At 33.4% G+C, this 22,240-nt stretch overlaps 2 protein-coding genes across 5 annotated transcripts; both read left to right on the top strand.

Annotated features, from left to right (window-relative positions):
* The first annotated feature begins 43 nt into the window (after positions 1-43).
* On the top strand, positions 44-3,170 carry LOC131690858 (uncharacterized). Of its 3 annotated transcripts, XM_058976928.1 has the most exons (3): positions 44-1,934; positions 2,005-2,070; positions 2,125-3,170. In XM_058976928.1, exon 1 carries the CDS (start codon positions 143-145, stop codon positions 1,736-1,738), a length of 1,596 nt encoding a protein of 531 aa, XP_058832911.1. In that variant the 5' UTR covers positions 44-142; the 3' UTR covers positions 1,739-1,934; positions 2,005-2,070; positions 2,125-3,170. The 3 variants fall into 3 exon arrangements, with proteins under 3 accessions (XP_058832911.1, XP_058832910.1, XP_058832909.1); XM_058976927.1 differs by having other exon boundaries at positions 2,005-3,170; XM_058976926.1 differs by having other exon boundaries at positions 44-2,070.
* A 422-nt stretch (positions 3,171-3,592) lies between these two features.
* On the top strand, positions 3,593-5,351 carry LOC131692831 (uncharacterized). Of its 2 annotated transcripts, XM_058980143.1 has the most exons (3): positions 3,593-5,067; positions 5,138-5,203; positions 5,258-5,351. In XM_058980143.1, exon 1 carries the CDS (start codon positions 3,705-3,707, stop codon positions 4,869-4,871), a length of 1,167 nt encoding a protein of 388 aa, XP_058836126.1. In that variant the 5' UTR covers positions 3,593-3,704; the 3' UTR covers positions 4,872-5,067; positions 5,138-5,203; positions 5,258-5,351. The 2 variants fall into 2 exon arrangements, with proteins under 2 accessions (XP_058836126.1, XP_058836125.1); XM_058980142.1 differs by having other exon boundaries at positions 3,593-5,203.
* The last annotated feature ends 16,889 nt before the right edge of the window (positions 5,352-22,240 follow it).

Raw genomic sequence — 22,240 nt, 5'->3', positions numbered from 1 at the left:
GAAGATGAAGATCCTAATTGGAGACGAACAAACTTACGAAAAAGTCGGTAGAGACCCAACCTCAGGTTTTCAGACAAAAAACAACAACATAGTTCGAAGACTCGAAAGCCTAGGCCTCGTTGATCGAGCGACAGCAACAAAAATGCGAACATACAAAGCTGTATGTCCGAAGATATATGGCCAACCCAAGGCACACAAACCAGAACTACCCTTACGGCCGGTTGTACCATGCATGACATCACCAACTTATGACCTGTCGAAATATGTGGCAAACATTCTCCAAAAGTCTGTTCATAGCAAATACAACATACGGAACTCTTACGAGTTCTGCCAATACATCAACAACATCAATCTCCCTAACGATCATGTTCTCGTTTCATTTGATGTTGTTTCACTTTTCACGTCCATTCCAAAGGAACTGGTGAGAAAGAGCATCTTCACGCATTGGGCCAAGATTGAAACAAATACCTCCATATGTTTGGATTTGTTCTGGGAAATAACGGAGTTTTGCATTGATTGTAGTTATTTCGCTTTCCAAGGAGGCTACTACAAACAAAAGTTTGGTACAGCTATGGGCAACCCACTATCACCCATCATTGCCGATATGGTACTCGAAGACCTCCTCAACGAAGCATTAACTGTCGTGAACATACCCATCCCCTATCTTAAAAAGTACGTGGATGATTTGTTCCTATCCTTGCCACGCGATAAAATTGAAGCAATAAAAACAACATTCAACAGTTTAAATCACCATATCCAGTTTACCACAGAAGTGGAAGAAAACAAGCGCCTTCCTTTCTTGGATATGGTACTAGTAAGGAAAGACGATCAAACAATTAAAACTGAATGGTACACAAAACCAATAGCATCGGGTAGATTTTTGAACTACTATTCATGTCATCCAATGCACCAGAAGATGAATGTAGCCATAAACTTTGCCCAAAGAGTGTATCGTCTTTCCACGAATTGGAACTCGGCGAAAATCAACAATGTCATCTTTCGGCACCTCAGACTAAACGACTATCCAAAAACTCTAATAAATCGAATCATCAATCACGTATGCAGCAAACCAGCAGCCGATACAGCTATGGAAGTGAACAGAAAAACTGTCGAAACGGACTTTTACTGCTCACTCACCAACGTCGATGGACTCACACATAGATTAACTAAAACATTGCGAAAAGAATTCCCTCGAACAAAAATAGCCAACAAAAACACTAAAACCGTTGGTGCACTTCTACCACCGGTTAAAGACATAACACCAAAAGAGGAACTGAGCAACATAATATATAAAATAGCCTGTGAGGAATGCCCCGGCTCATATGTTGGTATGACGAGTACAAAACTAAAAAACCGACTCAGCGGACACCGTTCAAACATAAAAAAACTAAACACTCTGCGAGATGCCGGGTATACTAACAACGACACAGCAATAGCTTGTATTAGAGAGAAGACAGCATTGGTTGACCACGCAGCTGCCACGGGACATACCTTCAGGCTAGATAGTCCAGTAATAATTGATCGCACATTCAAAACAGCAAATTTGCCTGTAATTGAAAGTTGCCATATAAAAAACACCCATCATGCAGTCAACAAGAGGACAGACACGGACAATTTACATACAGCATATGGTGGTATACTACACATGATACACACGAGAAAGACGAAGAGAGAACCAAAACAAACCAGACACACAAACACTAGTCTTGCTGCCGAGAGAGAGAGAGCGAGGGATTGAGAGAAGTAACCTAAGGTAATCACGCACAGGGTATCATCACACACACACCATCATGTAGCAAAACACAACACACTCAAAAAGAATTGACATTTACAAAAGTTAGCAGTTAGCTGAAAGATATTAACTGAACCGAATTCAGAGGAAAAGACGAGCATTTCGATCCCGATAAAACTTTACACGATCGGAACAGATGATCGTAAGTACACGGAGAGAATTCGTTCTGGCGAAAATAAGAATTATATGGTGATTATCTTTTATTTGAACAGCTGAAAAACCATATGACAATCCATTGTTGTACAACAACAGATCTGACAACAAAACAACAATTATCGGTAAAATTTATAAGACAATGTTATACAGTAATTTTCACATCAATAAACTTTTAGAATCCTTGAAAAAGGTCCCAAACGGACCGAAACGTCGGATGAAGACAAAATAGTTTGTTTTTGCTTAAAAATTAGACTGCAAAGCCATACACCTAACCTAAAAATTGGAAACAGTCGACTCCAGTTCAAAGATTAAAACCATGGCCGGTTTCTACGAAACTATAGACAACGAATTCGGAAGTACAGTTAAGATTCAATTTAAACAATACGCTGATAACAACAGAAAATTAAGCTGCATGGAAGTCCGGAAAGAATTTCTTCTACGGTGTCGTCGAAACGGAGTGTTTCCGGACCATATTCAAAATTCTTTTAAATGTTTGTTCGAACTAATGGAAGATCGCAGTCCATATCTGCGAAAAATGGAAAATTGTGTCGCAAAATTCAAAAAGACTATATTAAATCTCGAGATAAAGCAAACTTTCTACAAAATAAAAGTATACCAGTCAAATTGCGAGCACTTGCGGAAAACCATCAAAGCCGTGGTACCAGAACCTGTCTCGAAATCTTTCCTCGATATTCAACATAGTTTTCACCAACAGCAGACAGATAAAAACAGAAAATCGATTACCAAAAAATATCAGAGACTTTTAACAAAATTCACAGAAGGTATAAAAAGTTCTTTACCAACGATAAACAACAAAGCGTTGTATAATGCTACAACAGTTGCAATTCCCAGCAAAGTGGAAATGCTACTCAGTTTAGGAGCAAAATTTGCTCTCCCGTATACAAGCCCTTCTGAGATCCCGTTCTACCATATTATCGCAGATGTCGAAGGTATAATAAAATCACACACAGACACGGATGTACAAGAAAGGACTCGTTGCGCAATTGCAAACAACATACAAAACTTCATACATCAATCGTGCGCACCAACCAACCCACAAGTCAAACTATATAACCAAGCTGAAAAACAAACCAGGATCTTTTTCAAACAACACCCTGAAGTACTAGTGCTACAGTCCGACAAGGGAAACAAGACCGTCATAATGGACAAAGAAGATTACACTATGAAGATGAAGATCCTAATTGGAGACGAACAAACTTACGAAAAAGTCGGTAGAGACCCAACCTCAGGTTTTCAGACAAAAAACAACAACATAGTTCGAAGACTCGAAAGCCTAGGCCTCGTTGATCGAGCGACAGCAACAAAAATGCGAACATACAAAGCTGTATGTCCGAAGATATATGGCCAACCCAAGGCACACAAACCAGAACTACCCTTACGGCCGGTTGTACCATGCATGACATCACCAACTTATGACCTGTCGAAATATGTGGCAAACATTCTCCAAAAGTCTGTTCATAGCAAATACAACATACGGAACTCTTACGAGTTCTGCCAATACATCAACAACATCAATCTCCCTAACGATCATGTTCTCGTTTCATTTGATGTTGTTTCATTTTTCACGTCCATTCCAAAGGAACTGGTGAGAAAGAGCATCTTCACGCATTGGGCCAAGATTGAAACAAATACCTCCATATGTTTGGATTTGTTCTGGGAAATAACGGAGTTTTGCATTGATTGTAGTTATTTCGCTTTCCAAGGAGGCTACTACAAACAAAAGTTTGGTACAGCTATGGGCAACCCACTATCACCCATCATTGCCGATATGGTACTCGAAGACCTCCTCAACGAAGCATTAACTGTCGTGAACATACCCATCCCCTATCTTAAAAAGTACGTGGATGATTTGTTCCTATCCTTGCCACGCGATAAAATTGAAGCAATAAAAACAACATTCAACAGTTTAAATCACCATATCCAGTTTACCACAGAAGTGGAAGAAAACAAGCGCCTTCCTTTCTTGGATATGGTACTAGTAAGGAAAGACGATCAAACAATTAAAACTGAATGGTACACAAAACCAATAGCATCGGGTAGATTTTTGAACTACTATTCATGTCATCCAATGCACCAGAAGATGAATGTAGCCATAAACTTTGCCCAAAGAGTGTATCGTCTTTCCACGAATTGGAACTCGGCGAAAATCAACAATGTCATCTTTCGGCACCTCAGACTAAACGACTATCCAAAAACTCTAATAAATCGAATCATCAATCACGTATGCAGCAAACCAGCAGCCGATACAGCTATGGAAGTGAACAGAAAAACTGTCGAAACGGACTTTTACTGCTCACTCACCAACGTCGATGGACTCACACATAGATTAACTAAAACATTGCGAAAAGAATTCCCTCGAACAAAAATAGCCAACAAAAACACTAAAACCGTTGGTGCACTTCTACCACCGGTTAAAGACATAACACCAAAAGAGGAACTGAGCAACATAATATATAAAATAGCCTGTGAGGAATGCCCCGGCTCATATGTTGGTATGACGAGTACAAAACTAAAAAACCGACTCAGCGGACACCGTTCAAACATAAAAAAACTAAACACTCTGCGAGATGCCGGGTATACTAACAACGACACAGCAATAGCTTGTATTAGAGAGAAGACAGCATTGGTTGACCACGCAGCTGCCACGGGACATACCTTCAGGCTAGATAGTCCAGTAATAATTGATCGCACATTCAAAACAGCAAATTTGCCTGTAATTGAAAGTTGCCATATAAAAAACACCCATCATGCAGTCAACAAGAGGACAGACACGGACAATTTACATACAGCATATGGTGGTATACTACACATGATACACACGAGAAAGACGAAGAGAGAACCAAAACAAACCAGACACACAAACACTAGTCTTGCTGCCGAGAGAGAGAGAGCGAGGGATTGAGAGAAGTAACCTAAGGTAATCACGCACAGGGTATCATCACACACACACCATCATGTAGCAAAACACAACACACTCAAAAAGAATTGACATTTACAAAAGTTAGCAGTTAGCTGAAAGATATTAACTGAACCGAATTCAGAGGAAAAGACGAGCATTTCGATCCCGATAAAACTTTACACGATCGGAACAGATGATCGTAAGTACACGGAGAGAATTCGTTCTGGCGAAAATAAGAATTATATGGTGATTATCTTTTATTTGAACAGCTGAAAAACCATATGACAATCCATTGTTGTACAACAACAGATCTGACAACAAAACAACAATTATCGGTAAAATTTATAAGACAATGTTATACAGTAATTTTCACATCAATAAACTTTTAGAATCCTTGAAAAAGGTCCCAAACGGACCGAAACGTCGGATGAAGACAAAATAGTTTGTTTTTGCTTAAAAATTAGACTGCAAAGCCATACACCTAACCTAAAAATTGGAAACAGTCGACTCCAGTTCAAATATCGGGGTATGAAAACACATCTACGTGATTCAAGGAATTCGATGTTGAGAACATTTTGTGAATTATCTTTATAATAAATGAGCTATTTCTCAAAAATCAATATATGAGTTCACTTCAAAGACAAAATAATGTGTTGATAAAGAAACAGTGAGTTCTAGTATTTATTCCTTGGATTAGGCATTGCGTTCAATCATGAGGTAAATGTTGGATGGTATATCAATACAGAGATCAACAAGTAATTCACCTAGTAGTGAGTTAAAAGATTTCTAATATAATTATACTTGTGGCGTCACCGAAAGCAACTGTATGTTTGAAGCCCAAAAATCTAGCGAATTTTGCAAGATTTAGGTTATACTGGTTATGGCGCAAAAATCACTACTTACATTATTTATGATAAGAATGTAAGAATCAATATATCATAATAATATAACTATAAAAATACTGTCACTGCATTGTCCATCATTTGCCATTCCTCACACGCCCCCCATCTCTCTCTCTTTCTCTTTCTCTCTCTGCCTCTCTTCTATCGCATCTATCTAGCTATTTCTGTATGCAATCCTAAGTTGTGTGATAAGATCTTCTACCAATCTGAAATATTTATTAATTGTAATTGCGAAGGTTTGAAAAAAAACTATTTTTTGTCTGCTGCTGCATCAACTCAACTTTAATTCAATTGTATTCAAAGCCTGTATCTACACAATAATTAAGGAAATTCATGGCTATATCAGAAAAATATTTGGCTTAACTGGGTAATATGAAAGTTTGACGATGAAAATTTTCAAAAGAGGCATTCCACGTGCGATATTTAAACTATTCGTATCTCTATTGAATTTTGAATGAAATATATGCTCAAAGACTGAAAGCTGAAGCCAGCAGGATTGGAATTGCCACCAACGTTTCGAAGACAAAATACATGAGAGGAAGAGGCTCTAGAGACGACAATGTGAACCTCCCACCCGAGTTCGGATTGACGGTGACGAAATCGAGATGGTCGACGAATTCATGTATTTGGGCTCACTGGTAACCGACGACAATGATAACAGCAGAGAAATTCAGAGGGATCATAGCGGGAAATCGTGCCTACTTTGGACTCCAGAGGACGCACCGGTCGAACAAAACTCGCCGTCGCACGAAGTTGATTATCTTCAAGACGCTGATTAGTTCGGTGGTCCTCTACGGCCACGAGACCTGGACTATGCTCGTGGAGGACCAACGCGCCCTTGGAGTTTTCGAACGAAAGGTGTTGCGTACCACTTATGGTGGCGTGCAGATGGAAGACGGAACGTTGCGCAGGCGAATGAACCATGAGTTGTATCAGCTGCACATTCGTTGTATTGGTACGAACTTTCATGAAAAACAACGGATCAAAGACCAAAAATATCCACAAATTAGATCCAGGAAAAGAAGTCTCCCAAAGTACCCACTCTCGATGGGGATGCAACTACAATGTGTCTTCTAACTTATCGTCGTCCATACCATTGAACCATTTCTTTTTCACAATATTGGTCTATATAGGACTTATTTATTCATATTTCCTGCACGAGAATTCCGAACGAAACAAAACAAACACGGCTTTTATGCAATCGACATAGCCTAGACATTTCACACTATTTACTTCAATGCAAATAAAAACTTTGAAATATCTACCTGTCTCATTCACGAATCGCATTCTCCCTCTGTCGTTCTCTGTTCAAGGGGCTTGAAAGCACATGTGACTTTGTCTCACTTTACTATATTCAATTGCGCGTTAAAATACTGGACCAGTAAATTCTGTTCTGCACATAAATCTTTTTTCGGGAATATGTGACCAAAAAGTAAACTTTGAATTCGTCAAGTAAAGAAGCATGAAAACAAAAAGAATAAAACCAAAAAAAGATGGAAGCCCTAGAAAGTCCATTGCATATTTATTAGCCTTTTCTCAGAAGATGGGATTTTCAAAAACATTTCAAAACTTTCTGATGCAATGGTTTTCAAATTCTTACAATCCGGTTTATTCATTATTTATTATTAATTCAAAAATTCAAATATATGACGATTTCATTTTAATTAATAATTTCATTCCGCATCTTTTTATTCGTTTTGTTTATCTGCGTTCATTTTACTTATTTTATTCGTTTCACTCTGATCAGTTGATTCTTTTTGTGCATTTTACTCATATCCTTCATTGTTTTCATTATATGCATTTTATTATTTTTTTTCAGTTTATAAATTTTGTTCAGTTTCTTCATTTTAATAATCTGACTACTTTTTCAGTTTTAATCATTTGATTCATTTGATTCATTTGATTCATTTGATTCATTCGATTCATTTGATTCATTTGATCCATTTGATTCATTTGATTCATTTGATTCATTTGATTCATTTGATTCATTTGATTCATTTGATTCATTTGATTCATTTGATTCATTTGATTCATTTGATTCATTTGATTCATTTGATTCATTTGATTCATTTGATTCATTTGATTCATTTGATTCATTTGATTCATTTGATTCATTTGATTCATTTGATTCATTTGATTCATTTGATTCATTTGATTCATTTGATTCATTTGATTCATTTGATTCATTTGATTCATTTGATTCATTTGATTCATTTGATTCATTTGATTCATTTGATTCATTTGATTCATTTGATTCATTTGAATCATTTAATTCATTTGATTCATTTGATTCATTTAATTCATTTGATTTATTTGATTCATTTGATTCATTTGATTCATTTGATTTATTTGATTCATATGATTTATCTGATTCATTTTATTCATATCTTTAATTTTATGCATTTCATGTTCAGTCATTCATTTTATTTCATTCAATTTGTTAGTATGAGTCAATTTATTCTATTAATATTATAACTATTTCTAAATAGAATCTTAATTTTTATGTAATAACCTAATCTAATTTGATTCGTGTATATTATAATTTTGATTTCCATTAATTTTTCTACTCATTTTATGAATTTAAAAACCTATTGTTTCATTTTTTGCTTTACTTTTTTATTTCGGTCGTTTTGTTGATTTCTATAGTTTATTCAGCTTACTCGAGATTTTATTCGTGCAAGAATAGAGACTATTTTCATCCCACCTCTAGTTGGGTGCCTACTTCTCGTGAGTTCTGCAAACTAATCCAATAGTGAAATGTGTAAGAAATGTCTCATCTCACTGCTAGGTGGATTAAATCGGTTTTTGTACATTCTTTTAATATTTAGTTTTCCTATTGTTTTTTCATATATTTTTAATCTTGTCATTTCCCTACTTTTATAAATACTTTTACAAAAATGGCGCTTTTCAAAGTCACCAAAACTGCCGAAGAGGTAATAAAAACTCCCAAAGTATACAAAACTCTACGTTTTTACATTTCTTACAAAAAAAATGTATAGGATTCGCTCAAACTTTGACAACTTTTTCCGAGGTCCGGAGGGCCGAGTCTCATATACCAATCGACTCAGCTCGACAAATTGAGACAATGTCTGTATGTGTGTGTATGTGTGTATGTATGTATGTATGTACAAAATGTCATGTAATTATCTCAGTAAAGGTTGAACCGATCTTAATGAAATTAGTTTCAAATGAAAGGCCTAACGTTGCCATTTGACACTATTATCTTTGATTTTCGATATGTTGTTTACTTTCTGAGATATGGGCGATCTTGTCAAAACACAGCGGGTTTTTTGCAAATAACTTTCGAACAATACAATATTGTCCCACAAACTGCACATAAATAGAAAGCTTGTAAAAATACCTTTCTAACAAGCTATAGATTGTCTGAATCCGTGCACGAGCGGCGGAGATATTAGACATTTTGTATTTTTAGTCCTCGCTTACCAATTTCCACCAATTAAAAATGAGATTGTTTCATACAGAGTATTGCTTCACTGGTGTTTTAGCGGCAAAACTAAACCGATTTTGAATATCGTGGTATGAAAACACATCTACGTGATTCAAGGAATTCGATGATGAGAACATTTTGTGAATTACCTTTATAATAAATGAACTATTTCTCAAAAATCAATATATAAGTTCACTTCAAAGACAAAACAATGTGTTGATAAAGAAACAGTGAGTTCTAGTATTTATTCCTTGGATTAGGCATTGCGTTCAATCATGAGGTGAATGTTGGATGGTATATCAATACACAGATCAACAAGTAATTCACCTAGTAGTGAGATAAAAGATTTCTAATATAATTATACTTGTGGCGTCACCGAAAGCAACTGTATGTTTGAAGCCCAAAAATCTAGCGAAAATTTAGCTCTTTTGCAAGATTTAGGTTATACTGGTTATGGAGCAAAAATTACTACTTACATTATTTATAATAAGAATGTAAGAATCAATATATCATAATAATATACCTATAAAAATAATGTCACTGCATTAACCATCATTTGCCATTCCTCACACGCCCCCCCCCCATCTCTCTCTCACTCTCTCTCTCTCTCTCTCTCTCTCTCTCTCTCTCTCTATCTCTCTCTCTTTCTCTCTCTGTCTCTCTTCTATCGCATCTATCTAGCTATTTCTGTATGCATTTCTAAGTTGTGTGATAAGATCTTCTGCCAATCTGAAATATTTATTAATTGTAATTGCGAAGGTTTGAGAAAACAAAACTATTTTTTGTCTGCTGCTACATCAACTCAACTTTAATTCAATTGTATTCAAAGCCTGTATCTACTCTATAATTAAGGAAATTCATGGCTATATCAGAAAAATATTTGGCTTAACTGGGTAATATGAAAGTTTGACAATGGAAATTTTCAAAAGAGACATTCCACGTGCGATATTTAAACTATTCGTATCTCTATTGAATTTTGAATGAAATATATGCTCAAAGACTGAAAGCTGAAGCCAGGATTTCGAAGACAAAATACATGAGAGGAAGAGGTTCTAGAGACGACAATGTGAACCTCCCACCCGAGTTCGGATTGACGGTGACGAAATCGAGATGGTCGACGAATTCATGTATTTGGGCTCGACAATGATAACAGCAGAGAAATTCAGAGACGGATCATAGCGGGAAATCGTGCCTACTTTGGACTCCAGAGGACGAACCGGTCGAACAAAATTCGCCGCCGCACGAAGTTGATTATCTTCAAGACACTGATTAGATCGGTGATCCTCTACGGCCACGAGACCTGGACTATGCTCGTGGAGGACCAACGCGCCCTTGGAGTTTTCGAACGAAAAGTGTTGCGTACCATCTATGGTGGCGTGCAGATGGAAGACGGAACGTTGCGCAGGCGAATTAACCATGAGTTGTATCAGCTGCACATTCGTTGTATTGGTACGAACTTTCATGAAAAACAACGGATCAAAGACCAAAAATATCCACAAATTAGATCCAGGAAAAGAAGTCCCCAAAGTACCCACTCTCGATGGGGGATGCAACTACAATGTGTCTTCTAACTTATTGTCGTCCATATTTGGATATTCTGAGTAGTTTGAACCATTTCTTTTTCACAATATTGGTCTGTATAGGACTTATTTATCCATATTTCCTGCACGAGAATTCCGAACGAAACAATACAAACACGGCTTTTATACAATCGACATAGCCTAGACATTTCACACTATTTACTTCAATGCAAATAAAAACTTTGAAATATCTACCTGTCTCATTCACGAATCGCATTCTCCCTCTGTCGTTCTCTGTTCAAGGGGCTTGAAAGCACATGTGACTTTGTCTCACTTTACTATATTCAATTGCGCGTTAAAATACTGGACCAGTAAATTCTGTTCTGCACATAAATCTTTTTTCGGGAATATGTGACCAAAAAGTAAACTTTGAATTCGTCAAGTAAAGAAGTATGAAAACAAAAAGAATAAAACCAAAAAAAGATGGAAGCCCTAGAAAGTCCATTGCATATTTATTAGCCTTTTCTCAGAAGATGGGATTTTCAAAAACATTTCAAAACTTTCTGATGCAATGGTTTTCAAATTCGTACAATCCTGTTTATTCATTATTTATTATCAAATCAAAAATGTGTTTGGCTTCAAATATATGACGATTTCACTTTAATTAATAATTTCATTCCGCATCTTTTTATTCGTTTTGTTCATCTGCGTTCATTTTACTTATTTTATTCGTTTCATTCTTTGGATTCACTCTGATCAGTTTAGTTTTTTGTGCATTTTACTCATATCGTTCATTGTTTTCATTGTATGTATTTTATTAATTTTTTCCAGTTTATTCATTTTGTTCAGTTTCTTCATTTTAATAATCTGACTACTTTTTCAGTTTTAATCATTTCATCCAAATAATTTATTTGATTCAATTTATTTCTTTATATTAATTTATAACCTTTCACTGTTGTTCAATTTTTCATTTTAATCAATGTATTTAATTCTGCTCATTTTCTTCTTTTTATTCATTTTATCACTCCAGCTCATTTTATTAATTTGATTCGTTTGTTTTATTTATGTATTTCATTTATTTTTTACTTTATTCATTTTGTTCATCCATTCTTTTTATTCATTTGATCCATTTCATTAATTTGATTCATTGTATTCACTGGATGAATTAAATCAATTTGATTCATTTAATTCATTTGATTCATGTGATTCGTGTGATTCATGTGATTCATGTGATTCATGTGATTCATTTGATTCATATGATTTATTTGATTCATTTGATTCATTTGATTCATTTGATTCATTTGATTCATTTGATTCATTTGATTCATTTGATTCATTTGATTCATTTGATTCATTTGATTCATTTGAATCATTTGATTCATTTGATTCATTTGATTCATTTGATTCATTTGATTCATTTGATTCATTTGATTCATTTGATTCATTTGATTCATTTGAATCTTTTGATTCATTTGATTCATTTGATTCATTTGAATCATTTGAATCATTTGATTCATTTAATTCATTTGATTCATTTGATTCATTTGATTCATTTAATTCATTTGATTCATTTGATTCATTTGATTCATTTGATTCATTTGATTCATTTGATTCATTTGATTCATTTGATTCATTTGATTCATTTGATTCATTTGATTCATTTGATTCATTTGATTCATTTGATTCATTTGATTCATTTGATTCATTTGATTCATTTGATTCATTTGATTCATTTGATTCATTTGATTCATTTGATTCATTTGATTCATTTGATTCATTTGATTCATTTGATTCATTTGATTCATTTGATTCGTTTGATTCATTTGATTCATTTGATTCATTTGATTCATTTGATTCATTTGATTCATTTGATTCATTTGATTCATTTGATTCATTTGGTTTATTTGATTCATTTGATTGATTTAATTCGTTTGATTCATTTGATTTATTTGATTCATTTGATTCATTTGATTCATTTGATTCATTTGATTCATTTGATTCATTTGATTCATTTGATTCATTTGATTCATTTGATTCATTTGATTCATTTGATTCATTTGATTCATTTGATTCATTTGATTCATTTGATTCATTTGATTCATTTGATTCATTTGATTCATTTGATTCATTTGATTCATTTGATTCATTTGATTCATTTGATTCATTTGATTCATTTGAATCATTTGAATCATTTTATTCATTTGATTCATTTGATTTATTTGATTTATTTGATTAATTTAATTCATTTGATTCATTTGATTCTTTTGATTCATTTGATTCATTTGATTCTTTTGATTCATTTGATTCATTTAATTCATTTGATTCATTTGATTCATTTGATTCATTTGATTCATTTGATTCATTTGATTCATTTGATTCATTTGATTCATTTGATTCATTTGATTCATTTGATTCATTTGATTCATTTGATTCATTTGATTCATTTGATTCATTTGATTCATTTGATTCATTTGGTTTATTTGATTCATTTGATTGATTTAATTCGTTTGATTCATTTGATTCATTTGATTCATTTGATTCATTTGATTCATTTGATTCATTTGATTCATTTGATTCATTTGATTCATTTGGTTCATTTGATTCATTTGATTCATTTGATTCATCTGATTCATTTGATTCATTTGATTCATTTGATTCATTTGATTCATTTGATTCATTTGATTCATTTGAATCATTTGAATCATTTGAATCATTTTATTCATTTGATTCATTTGATTTATTTGATTAATTTAATTCATTTGATTCATTTGATTCTTTTGATTCATTTGATTCTTTTGATTCTTTTGATTCTTTTGATTCATTTGATTCATTTGATTCATTTGATTCGTTTGATTCATTTGATCCATTTGATTCATTTGATTCATATGATTCATTTGAATAATTTGATTCATTTGATTTATCTGATTCATTTTATTCGTATCTATAATTTTATGCATTTCATGTTCAGTCATTCGTTTTATTTCATTCAATTTGTTAGTATGAGTCAATTTATTCTATTAATCTTATAACTATTTCTAAATATAATCTTAATTTTTATGTAATAACCTAATCTAATTTGATTCGTGTATTTGGATCAAAATTATAATGATTTTCATTAATTTTTCTACTCATTTTATGAATTTAGAAACCTATTGTTTCATTTTTTGCTTTACTTTTTTATTTCGGTCGTTTTGTTGATTTCTATAATTTATTCAGTTTATTCGAGATTTTATTCGTGCAAGACTAGAAACTGTTTTCATCCCACCTCTAATTGGGTGCCTACTTCTCGTGAGTTCTGCAAACTAATCCAATAGTGAAATGTGTAAGAAATGTCGCATCTCACTGCTAGGTGGATTAAATCGGTTTTTCCTTCATTGGCACTACAAACAACTAGAGCAACAAAATAGTACATAAATATAAAATTTCAGTATACTATACATAATATCAGTGAACTCCAATGGATTTCAAACATTGACTTTTTTGCACTCAGGCAATACACAGTGGTGGGGGCCCGTACGTTGGACCCCCCGGGCCCGTATTTTCTCTATGCGGCCTTGCTGATAGGTTATATTAAAACCAGCCATTTCGTTATTTCTAATGGAAATACCGAAATATCGATACACGTACATCGAAACCTAAAATATTCCAACATATTTATCCTCATAGTGGAGTTTTCACAATAATGGAGTTTTTCATTTGTGTAGCCGCAATATTCGCAAACAAAATAAGTAAAAAGCACATTGTGTCATTTAGTCGCACACAATATAAGGCGGGCTTAATGTGGATACAATTTATCTGTTTTACGGACCGTTATTTAACTAAGTTTATAACATGATGATACGTAAAACTTTTTCTCAGTTTGCTCCGAGGACCGAGTATTTTAAATTTCCCCTGGTAGTGTAAAAATGCTCTATAAACTCGTAAATAAACTTTCCGAATCAACTCGTATCAAATCATCAACAGAAAATGATATTATCAGTATCCAATTGGCGATTCTACGTTGAAACCGCTCGCAGATAGCGCTGGGAGGAAAGTGTTGTTGATTTTATTCTGTTCTGTCATAGTGCATATATTTTCTGTAAACATTGGTAAAAAATGACTTTTAAACACCAAATTACCGATCAATTTGTTGATAATTGTTTATGAAAATGGAGGAAAATCATCATTTTATCAGATGATGAGTAAACATCTTGCGAAAAGAGTGTAAAACATAGTGGCTTCTAATATTATTCGCAGAGCTATATGCGCGCTGTTTCGAAATGTAATTTGTTGAGCACCGTAGCCGCCGCAACAGCATTTCCCGTTCGTCCTAAGTTAAGCTAAACCTTCATGAGATGGTGTAAATTCATGAAACTCTCCAGATCACGCGAGGAAAGAATATATCCGGCTAATAGGAAAGTGTCAGCTTTGTATCATGCACAGCCGATCCTTCTCTCCGATAGTCTTCACTGAATCTCCTACGTAGTTCAAAATATAAAGGAGTTTGACATTGGTGCTGATTGGGTCTCGGTTTCGAGTTGGAACTTTATTTATGGAACGATTTTTTATAACCACAATAATACCCCGATTACATTTCGAAGAAATGTATGAGTGAAATAGTTGCAAATTGCTGTAATTTCAGAATAATCGCAAATAAAACTAAATTTCTTACTCGTTTCATTCATGTTTTGGCAGTGGTAAGCTTTTTCCGAGAAGATAATGAAGATTTTGTTGTAAGCTACGACTCACTTACGGGTGAAAAAAAGCAAACTGTATCACTTTGCCAGTTCATGAGCTGAATCATAGGTGTCGCATGACTAATTTTGGCTTTGCCGCAAATCGCCAATAAGCCAACACCATCTCCTTTACACAACGAAACAACCAGTACGTACCGTGGTGAATTTATCTGTACAAGCACCTGACGTCACATATAATTTTTTTTCCTTGTATTCCCACCACACTCCCCCATACCAAAAAGCTCACAGTAGAAAGCCCCCTGGTCATGGACAAACCTTGGACAAAGCCATACAAATATTATTATCAAGATAAAAATAACAGCGCGATGCAATAACTTGGCTTTGTCTAATAAATAATTAACGAAATTACGAAATGTGTATAGAGAATACCAAATAAGACAATTACAAATAACAAAAAATGGGCGCCCAGTGGAAGCATGTTCCTTTGAAGGGGCCCACTACATAAAATTAAATGTTTTTTAAGTTAATTATTTAATTATTATACTAACAAAACGGTTAAAAGCTAATAATTATAGTAATATAGAACAGAATGTAAAGATTTGAATTTAGTCAATTATATACAAGGAGGAAAATCAAGTTGCTAGATTACAGTTGTTTGGTGATTGATCTTCTTTCTTCTTATATAAACTCAGCCATTTTTGATTTCATATAGCGCTTCAATCTGGTTTTAAGGTTGGACAGAGAATGCGCAAAATTCGTAAACGAAAAAAGCAGTTTTTTTCCACACCGTATGTCAGATCTTCATAAAAATCAATCAGCGTATGTAGAAAGTTGTTACAGTACTGGTGATTGATTTTTATGAGGATCTGACATACGGTGGGGAAAAAAACTGCTTTTTTCGTTTGCGAATTTCACCCTTTCTCTGTCCAACCTTAAATATGTTGTTGTTGTTGTTGTTGTTGTTGATTTCAGTTCGTTGGGTAGAAGATTGTACTTCATTGGGCCTGCGTATGAAATACGTTTTTGTCCGAGGCTCGTTAATGCTCTCGTTCTTAAGAGATTATGAGCTTGCCTAGCATTCTGACGATTATTAATGGTTATAGTAAGATTATAGTGCCTAGTTTTATCAAACATCAGATTATGAATGTAGTTTATCGTTTGCATTTCACACAACCCTCGAATAGGTATAATTCTATGAGTTTCTATGAGGTATAATTCTATATATATATATATATATATATATATATATATATATATATATATATATATATATATATATATATATATATATATATATATATATATATATATATATATATATATATATATATATATATATATATATATATATATATATATATATATATATATATATATATATATATATATATATATATATATATATATATATATATATATATATATATATATCAGAAAAAATAAAGGTCCTATGTTGCTACCTTGTGGCACTCCTGTAGTAAGGTGCCGCAATGAGCTGTATTCACTTTCGATAACGACGAATTGTTTTCTATTTCAAAGATAACTTCGCATGATTTCAAGTGCAATACTCGTAACACCATAGCATTCTAATTTATTGAGTAACACATCGTGATCAAGAGTATCGAATGCTTTTTTCAAATCTAGAAAGACTGCACCTACAACATTTTTAGATTCAATGTTATTGATAATATCTTCTACAAGTTCCGTAACAGCGGTAGTAGTACTACATCCATGTCTGAATCCGTATTGTAGATTGTATAGCACATTGTTCTTAATTAGAAAGTCCGTCAAACGGTTCACTAACATTTTTTCCAGGATTTCGTTTAAAACAGATCGCGTTGATATAGAACGATAATTTGAAGGTAACGATGGGTCTCCTGATTTGAATATTGGTGTGACTTTTGCCACTTTCAGGCATTCTGGGTATTTTCCTGTTTCTATTATCAAGTTGATAGCGGTAAGCTTGAATCTAGTTGGTACCGCCACACGGTACTATCTTTGATTTTAGGCTTGAGTTTAGTCCGGCCTAAGACGTTAGTACCTGTCATTGCAGAAATGGCTGCATCCCGAAGCCAAATGAAAACAGTGTAAAAGGCCGCCATGTTCCTCTTGCATGCATCTCAATAATTTGAATCAACTTTTCGAATTTTATGTGCAATATTATGGCCCATGTTGCACACAAACCATATGAGGGCAAGTAAGCAAGTTTTATCCCGTACGATAAACAGGTGTAATCGAATTTTAAATGCATTTTTTTTAAATATTCTTTATCGTCCTATATCTAGAAGGTGCTACACGCTCATTTCAAAACGCCACATCGGAGAGTTATATTGCAGGTTAGCAGAAGTCGAATCATATTGAAACAAACTGGCGAACGAAATTTTATAATTGGATTCAGAGATGAAAATTGTTTTCGTTCGTTAGTTTACCTATGGCTATCAAAATGAGTGAAGTGCTCACAATTTTTTAGTTATTTTTACATAAGGAAAAGAATATATAATCACAATTTGTTCCCTTTTCTAGTTGTATCTTCTCACAAAGAACACCATAAGCAAGTGGAAGTTTATTTATATTATTACTGCTTTTGAAAGAGTTCAAAACTAAGATTGAATAAAAAATTGTAAATGAAGCCATGCCATATAGCCTAAGCAACACTTTTAAATATGACGGAAAACAAACTGTTACAAATATTCTCATTTTGATCGTTATTTAAATGTTATCGGAACTTGCTTGTATTGTTTCGTAATTTATAATTTTCTAGCATATCTTGAACGATTTGCATTTCCGCGGTAGTACAAAATTTCGTTTAATTCTTTATGATAAAACAGATATGCACAGGTTATAAAAGAGCTGTGAAAGCTGAGACTAGACAGATGACTTGGCAAAATGATGCAAAAAGTTGAATACGGAAAAATCGCTTAAATCGTGTCGGAACTTAAGGGGGGTTGTGTAAGGTATTATCGGCAAAAAATTGGATACTATAATTTTTTTTCGATGCAAAGATTCTTTGTCTTTTCAGTCAGGCGCCACATCGAAATCTTGTTTTGCGGTATACACCATAACTCAAAATCTACTGGACAAACGTTGATACATTTGCACAGTTGTTTTTCACAGCATTTCACAAGTAATTAATGGAGCTTTTATTTTTTGGTCGATTTTCGATTTTTTCGTAGTACTTTAAAACCAAAGTCCGATTATTGCTAAAACAACGATTAACATGTTATTGTAAAATAATAATATTTAGCAGTTTGCAAGAAGCTCTTGTAGTTGCCTGGGCAATTATGTGAAGAAGAAGAATTGTGCAAAATTCAGAACGATTGGTCCAAGAAATTTAGTCTGCATCCAGTATCAGGTTCAATTTGTAAATTTATAATTGTCAATTCATTATCAGACAGATGGCAGACTATAGGAAGTAATTAATTTTAATTTTTATTAATTAAAATTACAGGACTTTTGGTATTTCAGGCATTATTGGATAATCGTGCTGATAATTTGAATTACTTCATTTTCAGCAAAGTAGGTCTGTCAAATTCGATATGCATGGTTAGTAGACTAGTTGTGTAGGATGGTATAATAAGTCCCACCAGGCTAAAATTTCAGATTTCCATTCCACGGACGACATAATTATCTGAAGCAAATAAATAATTTTTATAGCATTTTTAATCTGTTGCAGAACAGCAACTGATACAAACTTTTCAAAAGATGTAAGCTTCCACTCTTTTTCTATAAGCATTTGATTTCATTTGGAACAGTTAGATTTGACTGAACTGACAAACTACTAAGTGTAATGTTAGAGAAGCTATTCAAGCCCTTGGAGTGGCTAGCGCCTAACAATATAACTCTATAACGTTCTCGATAGTATGCACCATTATTAGCAAAATAACGTTTTAGTCAATTATGGATCTTAAATAATAAATTGTTTAAGCGGTTGCTCCACTGTAGAATTTTAAAACAATCGATTTTCTATTTATTAGTCTAAAATGTGCTTTAGGATGTAAAAAATTATATCCCAAAACATGGAGAACGAAAACAATTCAAAAATATAATTTTCAATTTTGCCGCAACGCTTCTTATGTATAATCAATGTGTACTGCAAACTTTAACCGCGTTTTTCTCGAAACCACTGGCCGGAAATGTAACTCGAGCAAATGATTTTTGGTCGCTTTAAAATTTTCACAGTTTATTCAAAATTGATTTTTCTAGTCACGTACGCAGGATTAAATTTTTTATTGCTTACCCTTTTATTGATTAACGATTTTGTGTAGATTTTTATGACATTCTCTACGTTTTTTCACTCAAAACTGCGCCATTTCGCTTAAAATCAAAATATCGAAAAAATCCTACGTACATCGCTATTGACATAATGAATCAGAAAAACTTTAGTTTTTGGCGCTAGATTTTTGACGGGAGATAGATTGTTCGAAAAAATTATTTTATTTGATACAATACTTATGTTATAAATCCCATTCAACAAGATGTCGATTCACCATTTTATTGAGCAATAAAAAAATTCTCGAAATAATCAGACTATTAAATGGCATAAACAGTGAATTTTAAATTAACTAATAAAGTACAGTTTTTTAACATAGCCGTGTATTGCTGATCAGAACGCAGCAATGCAAATGGCAGCATCATGTTACCGGAAAAAGACAAAAATATGCAAAAATTTGTCATGCTTCTCTTGCATACATTTCGTTATTTTCAATCCTCTCTTCGGCTTTCTTCTGGATAAATATGGCTCTCTTTGCTCGCAATAAAGATGGCAATAAATAAGCCAGTTTATCAGGTAGGAAAGACAAGCACTGTCGAACTACACTAATAAAATAAAATACCAATTAATGCGTAGAAAACTACGCATTTTCAATAAAAGTGGAATAACCCATTAAGGCTGTGAACCATTTGGTGAAATTCTCAACTTTTAGTTAAAATCTGACACTTCGAAAGTTATTTGCAAAATAACCCTACTCTAGAGCATGGTTAAAATTGACAGCTCGTTGGTTAAAATTTTGCACATGGTGCAGAATAAAAAGGTGACAACATTTTCTGTACCTAATTAAGGTTGTCAACATTTTTCAATACAAAATTAAGGGATAAAGATGGAAACGATAACGTGTTGTGTTAAGATTTGTTTGGGTTATTTCAGGATGTGGATGTTTACTTTTCGAGGGTATGACTGTCATACTTAATGTAATAAGAAAAAAAACTATTTTTAAATATCGACAAATGTTCACACCTCTACCAACTTGTGCTAATCGCAGCTGTCAATTCTAAATAACTATCCTTATGTCAACTTTTGAAATGGTTCGCTCTCTCGGTTAAATTTTTCCATTCAAGAGAAATGAACTTTCGAACCGTCAAATTTTAACTAAAGATTAAAAAAATCGCCAAATGGTTCAAAGCTTAAGTGGGTGAAGAGTTCGTATCCATAAATGAATACAGCTTTTGTACGTCAACCTGGATATGTTTCACCCTTTATTTTTCGCAAAACTGTTACAACAAAACTCGTGAAAAATATCCATTCATGAAAATCGCGCCAGAATGAAAAATACTGTCAATGATTTTTTTCTGAATTAAAAAAAACAAAATAATATTCATTTCACATTATTGTCTCCTTAACTACTTAACAAAATAAAACCGCCAACTGGGTATATTTTTAATGGCTGGATCTTTTAGCTGCTCTAAAAATGCCGCATATTTGCAACATCCTCAGTAGTTTAAACAGCCGTTTTTATGAGCATTGCCGAAATGTTCCGTTTCCGCCACGTACTCAGATGCAGGCCGGTAATTTGCAGCTTCCGCTACGAACCTTAGTTTGCAGGTTAACTCGCTTAAAATAATTCTTAATGACTTTTCCCTCATTATTAAGATCAGTATATCCATTGACATTATCTCATCGAGTAGTTGTGAAATGAATAAAAAGCACCAATTGTTAGAAGCAATAAAATACCCATTTTTTGACAGCTCGAATAACTTGCGAAAATGGGCAATTTGAATATATAAAATGGGTAAAGATTTTTTACCGTGTTTATCTACCCGCATTTTTTTTATTTCCTCGTTCTTTCCTTCTCTCTACACGCTTGATTCCAATTGCACATCAAAGGGTTACAGTAGCGCACGTTTGGATAAATTGAGATCAATTCAAATCAAAGTTGTTTTTGTGAATTAGAAACAGAACTACAATAAGAATTTTTCTGATTCTTTTCTTTTTGCTTATAGCTAGGAGAATAAGCGGGACCATTTAATTCGTTAATATAAATCGATAACATATTTTCACGAATTATTGCCTATATATCTATCGTATTCCACATCAAAGAAAGTAAATAACGGAAGAAAATTATTGTTTTTAGGGGATAGATCCAAACAAATGATAATTGAATATAGATCGTAAAATGCAATGTTTTATGAATTTTCTTACACTCGTGGTTAACAAACTGAATCAGAATGTTAACAGCTTAGAAATTAGCTCCACAAATACCCTAAGCTCAGATTAAATAATTGATTTTAAAAATGTGCAATGTACCAATAAGAATAAAATCACATAAAACATCTAAATACAAAATATTTTGAAATTTATTGCGAACACAACGGTGATCAATATATTTATTTCGATTTTTGGCATAAATCGTTCAAATTTGCATTGATGCATTATAGAAATATATCTATATTCTGTCTGCCACAGTGCAAAAAAAAATTAAATATAACGCTCGTGAATATAAATGATCATTCTGTCAAAGTTTAATTTTCTGTTTGATCTTTGTTTACTTTTTATTTAAACCTCGCTGAAAAACGTGTATAATTTTAATTCGCAGACCTTCATTGATAATTG

Source organism: Topomyia yanbarensis, chromosome 3, assembly GCF_030247195.1.
Source record: "Topomyia yanbarensis strain Yona2022 chromosome 3, ASM3024719v1, whole genome shotgun sequence".
Lineage (NCBI taxonomy): Eukaryota > Metazoa > Arthropoda > Insecta > Diptera > Culicidae > Topomyia > Topomyia yanbarensis.
Note: the sequence above shows the minus strand (reverse complement) of the source record. Positions and strands in the feature narration are given on the sequence as shown.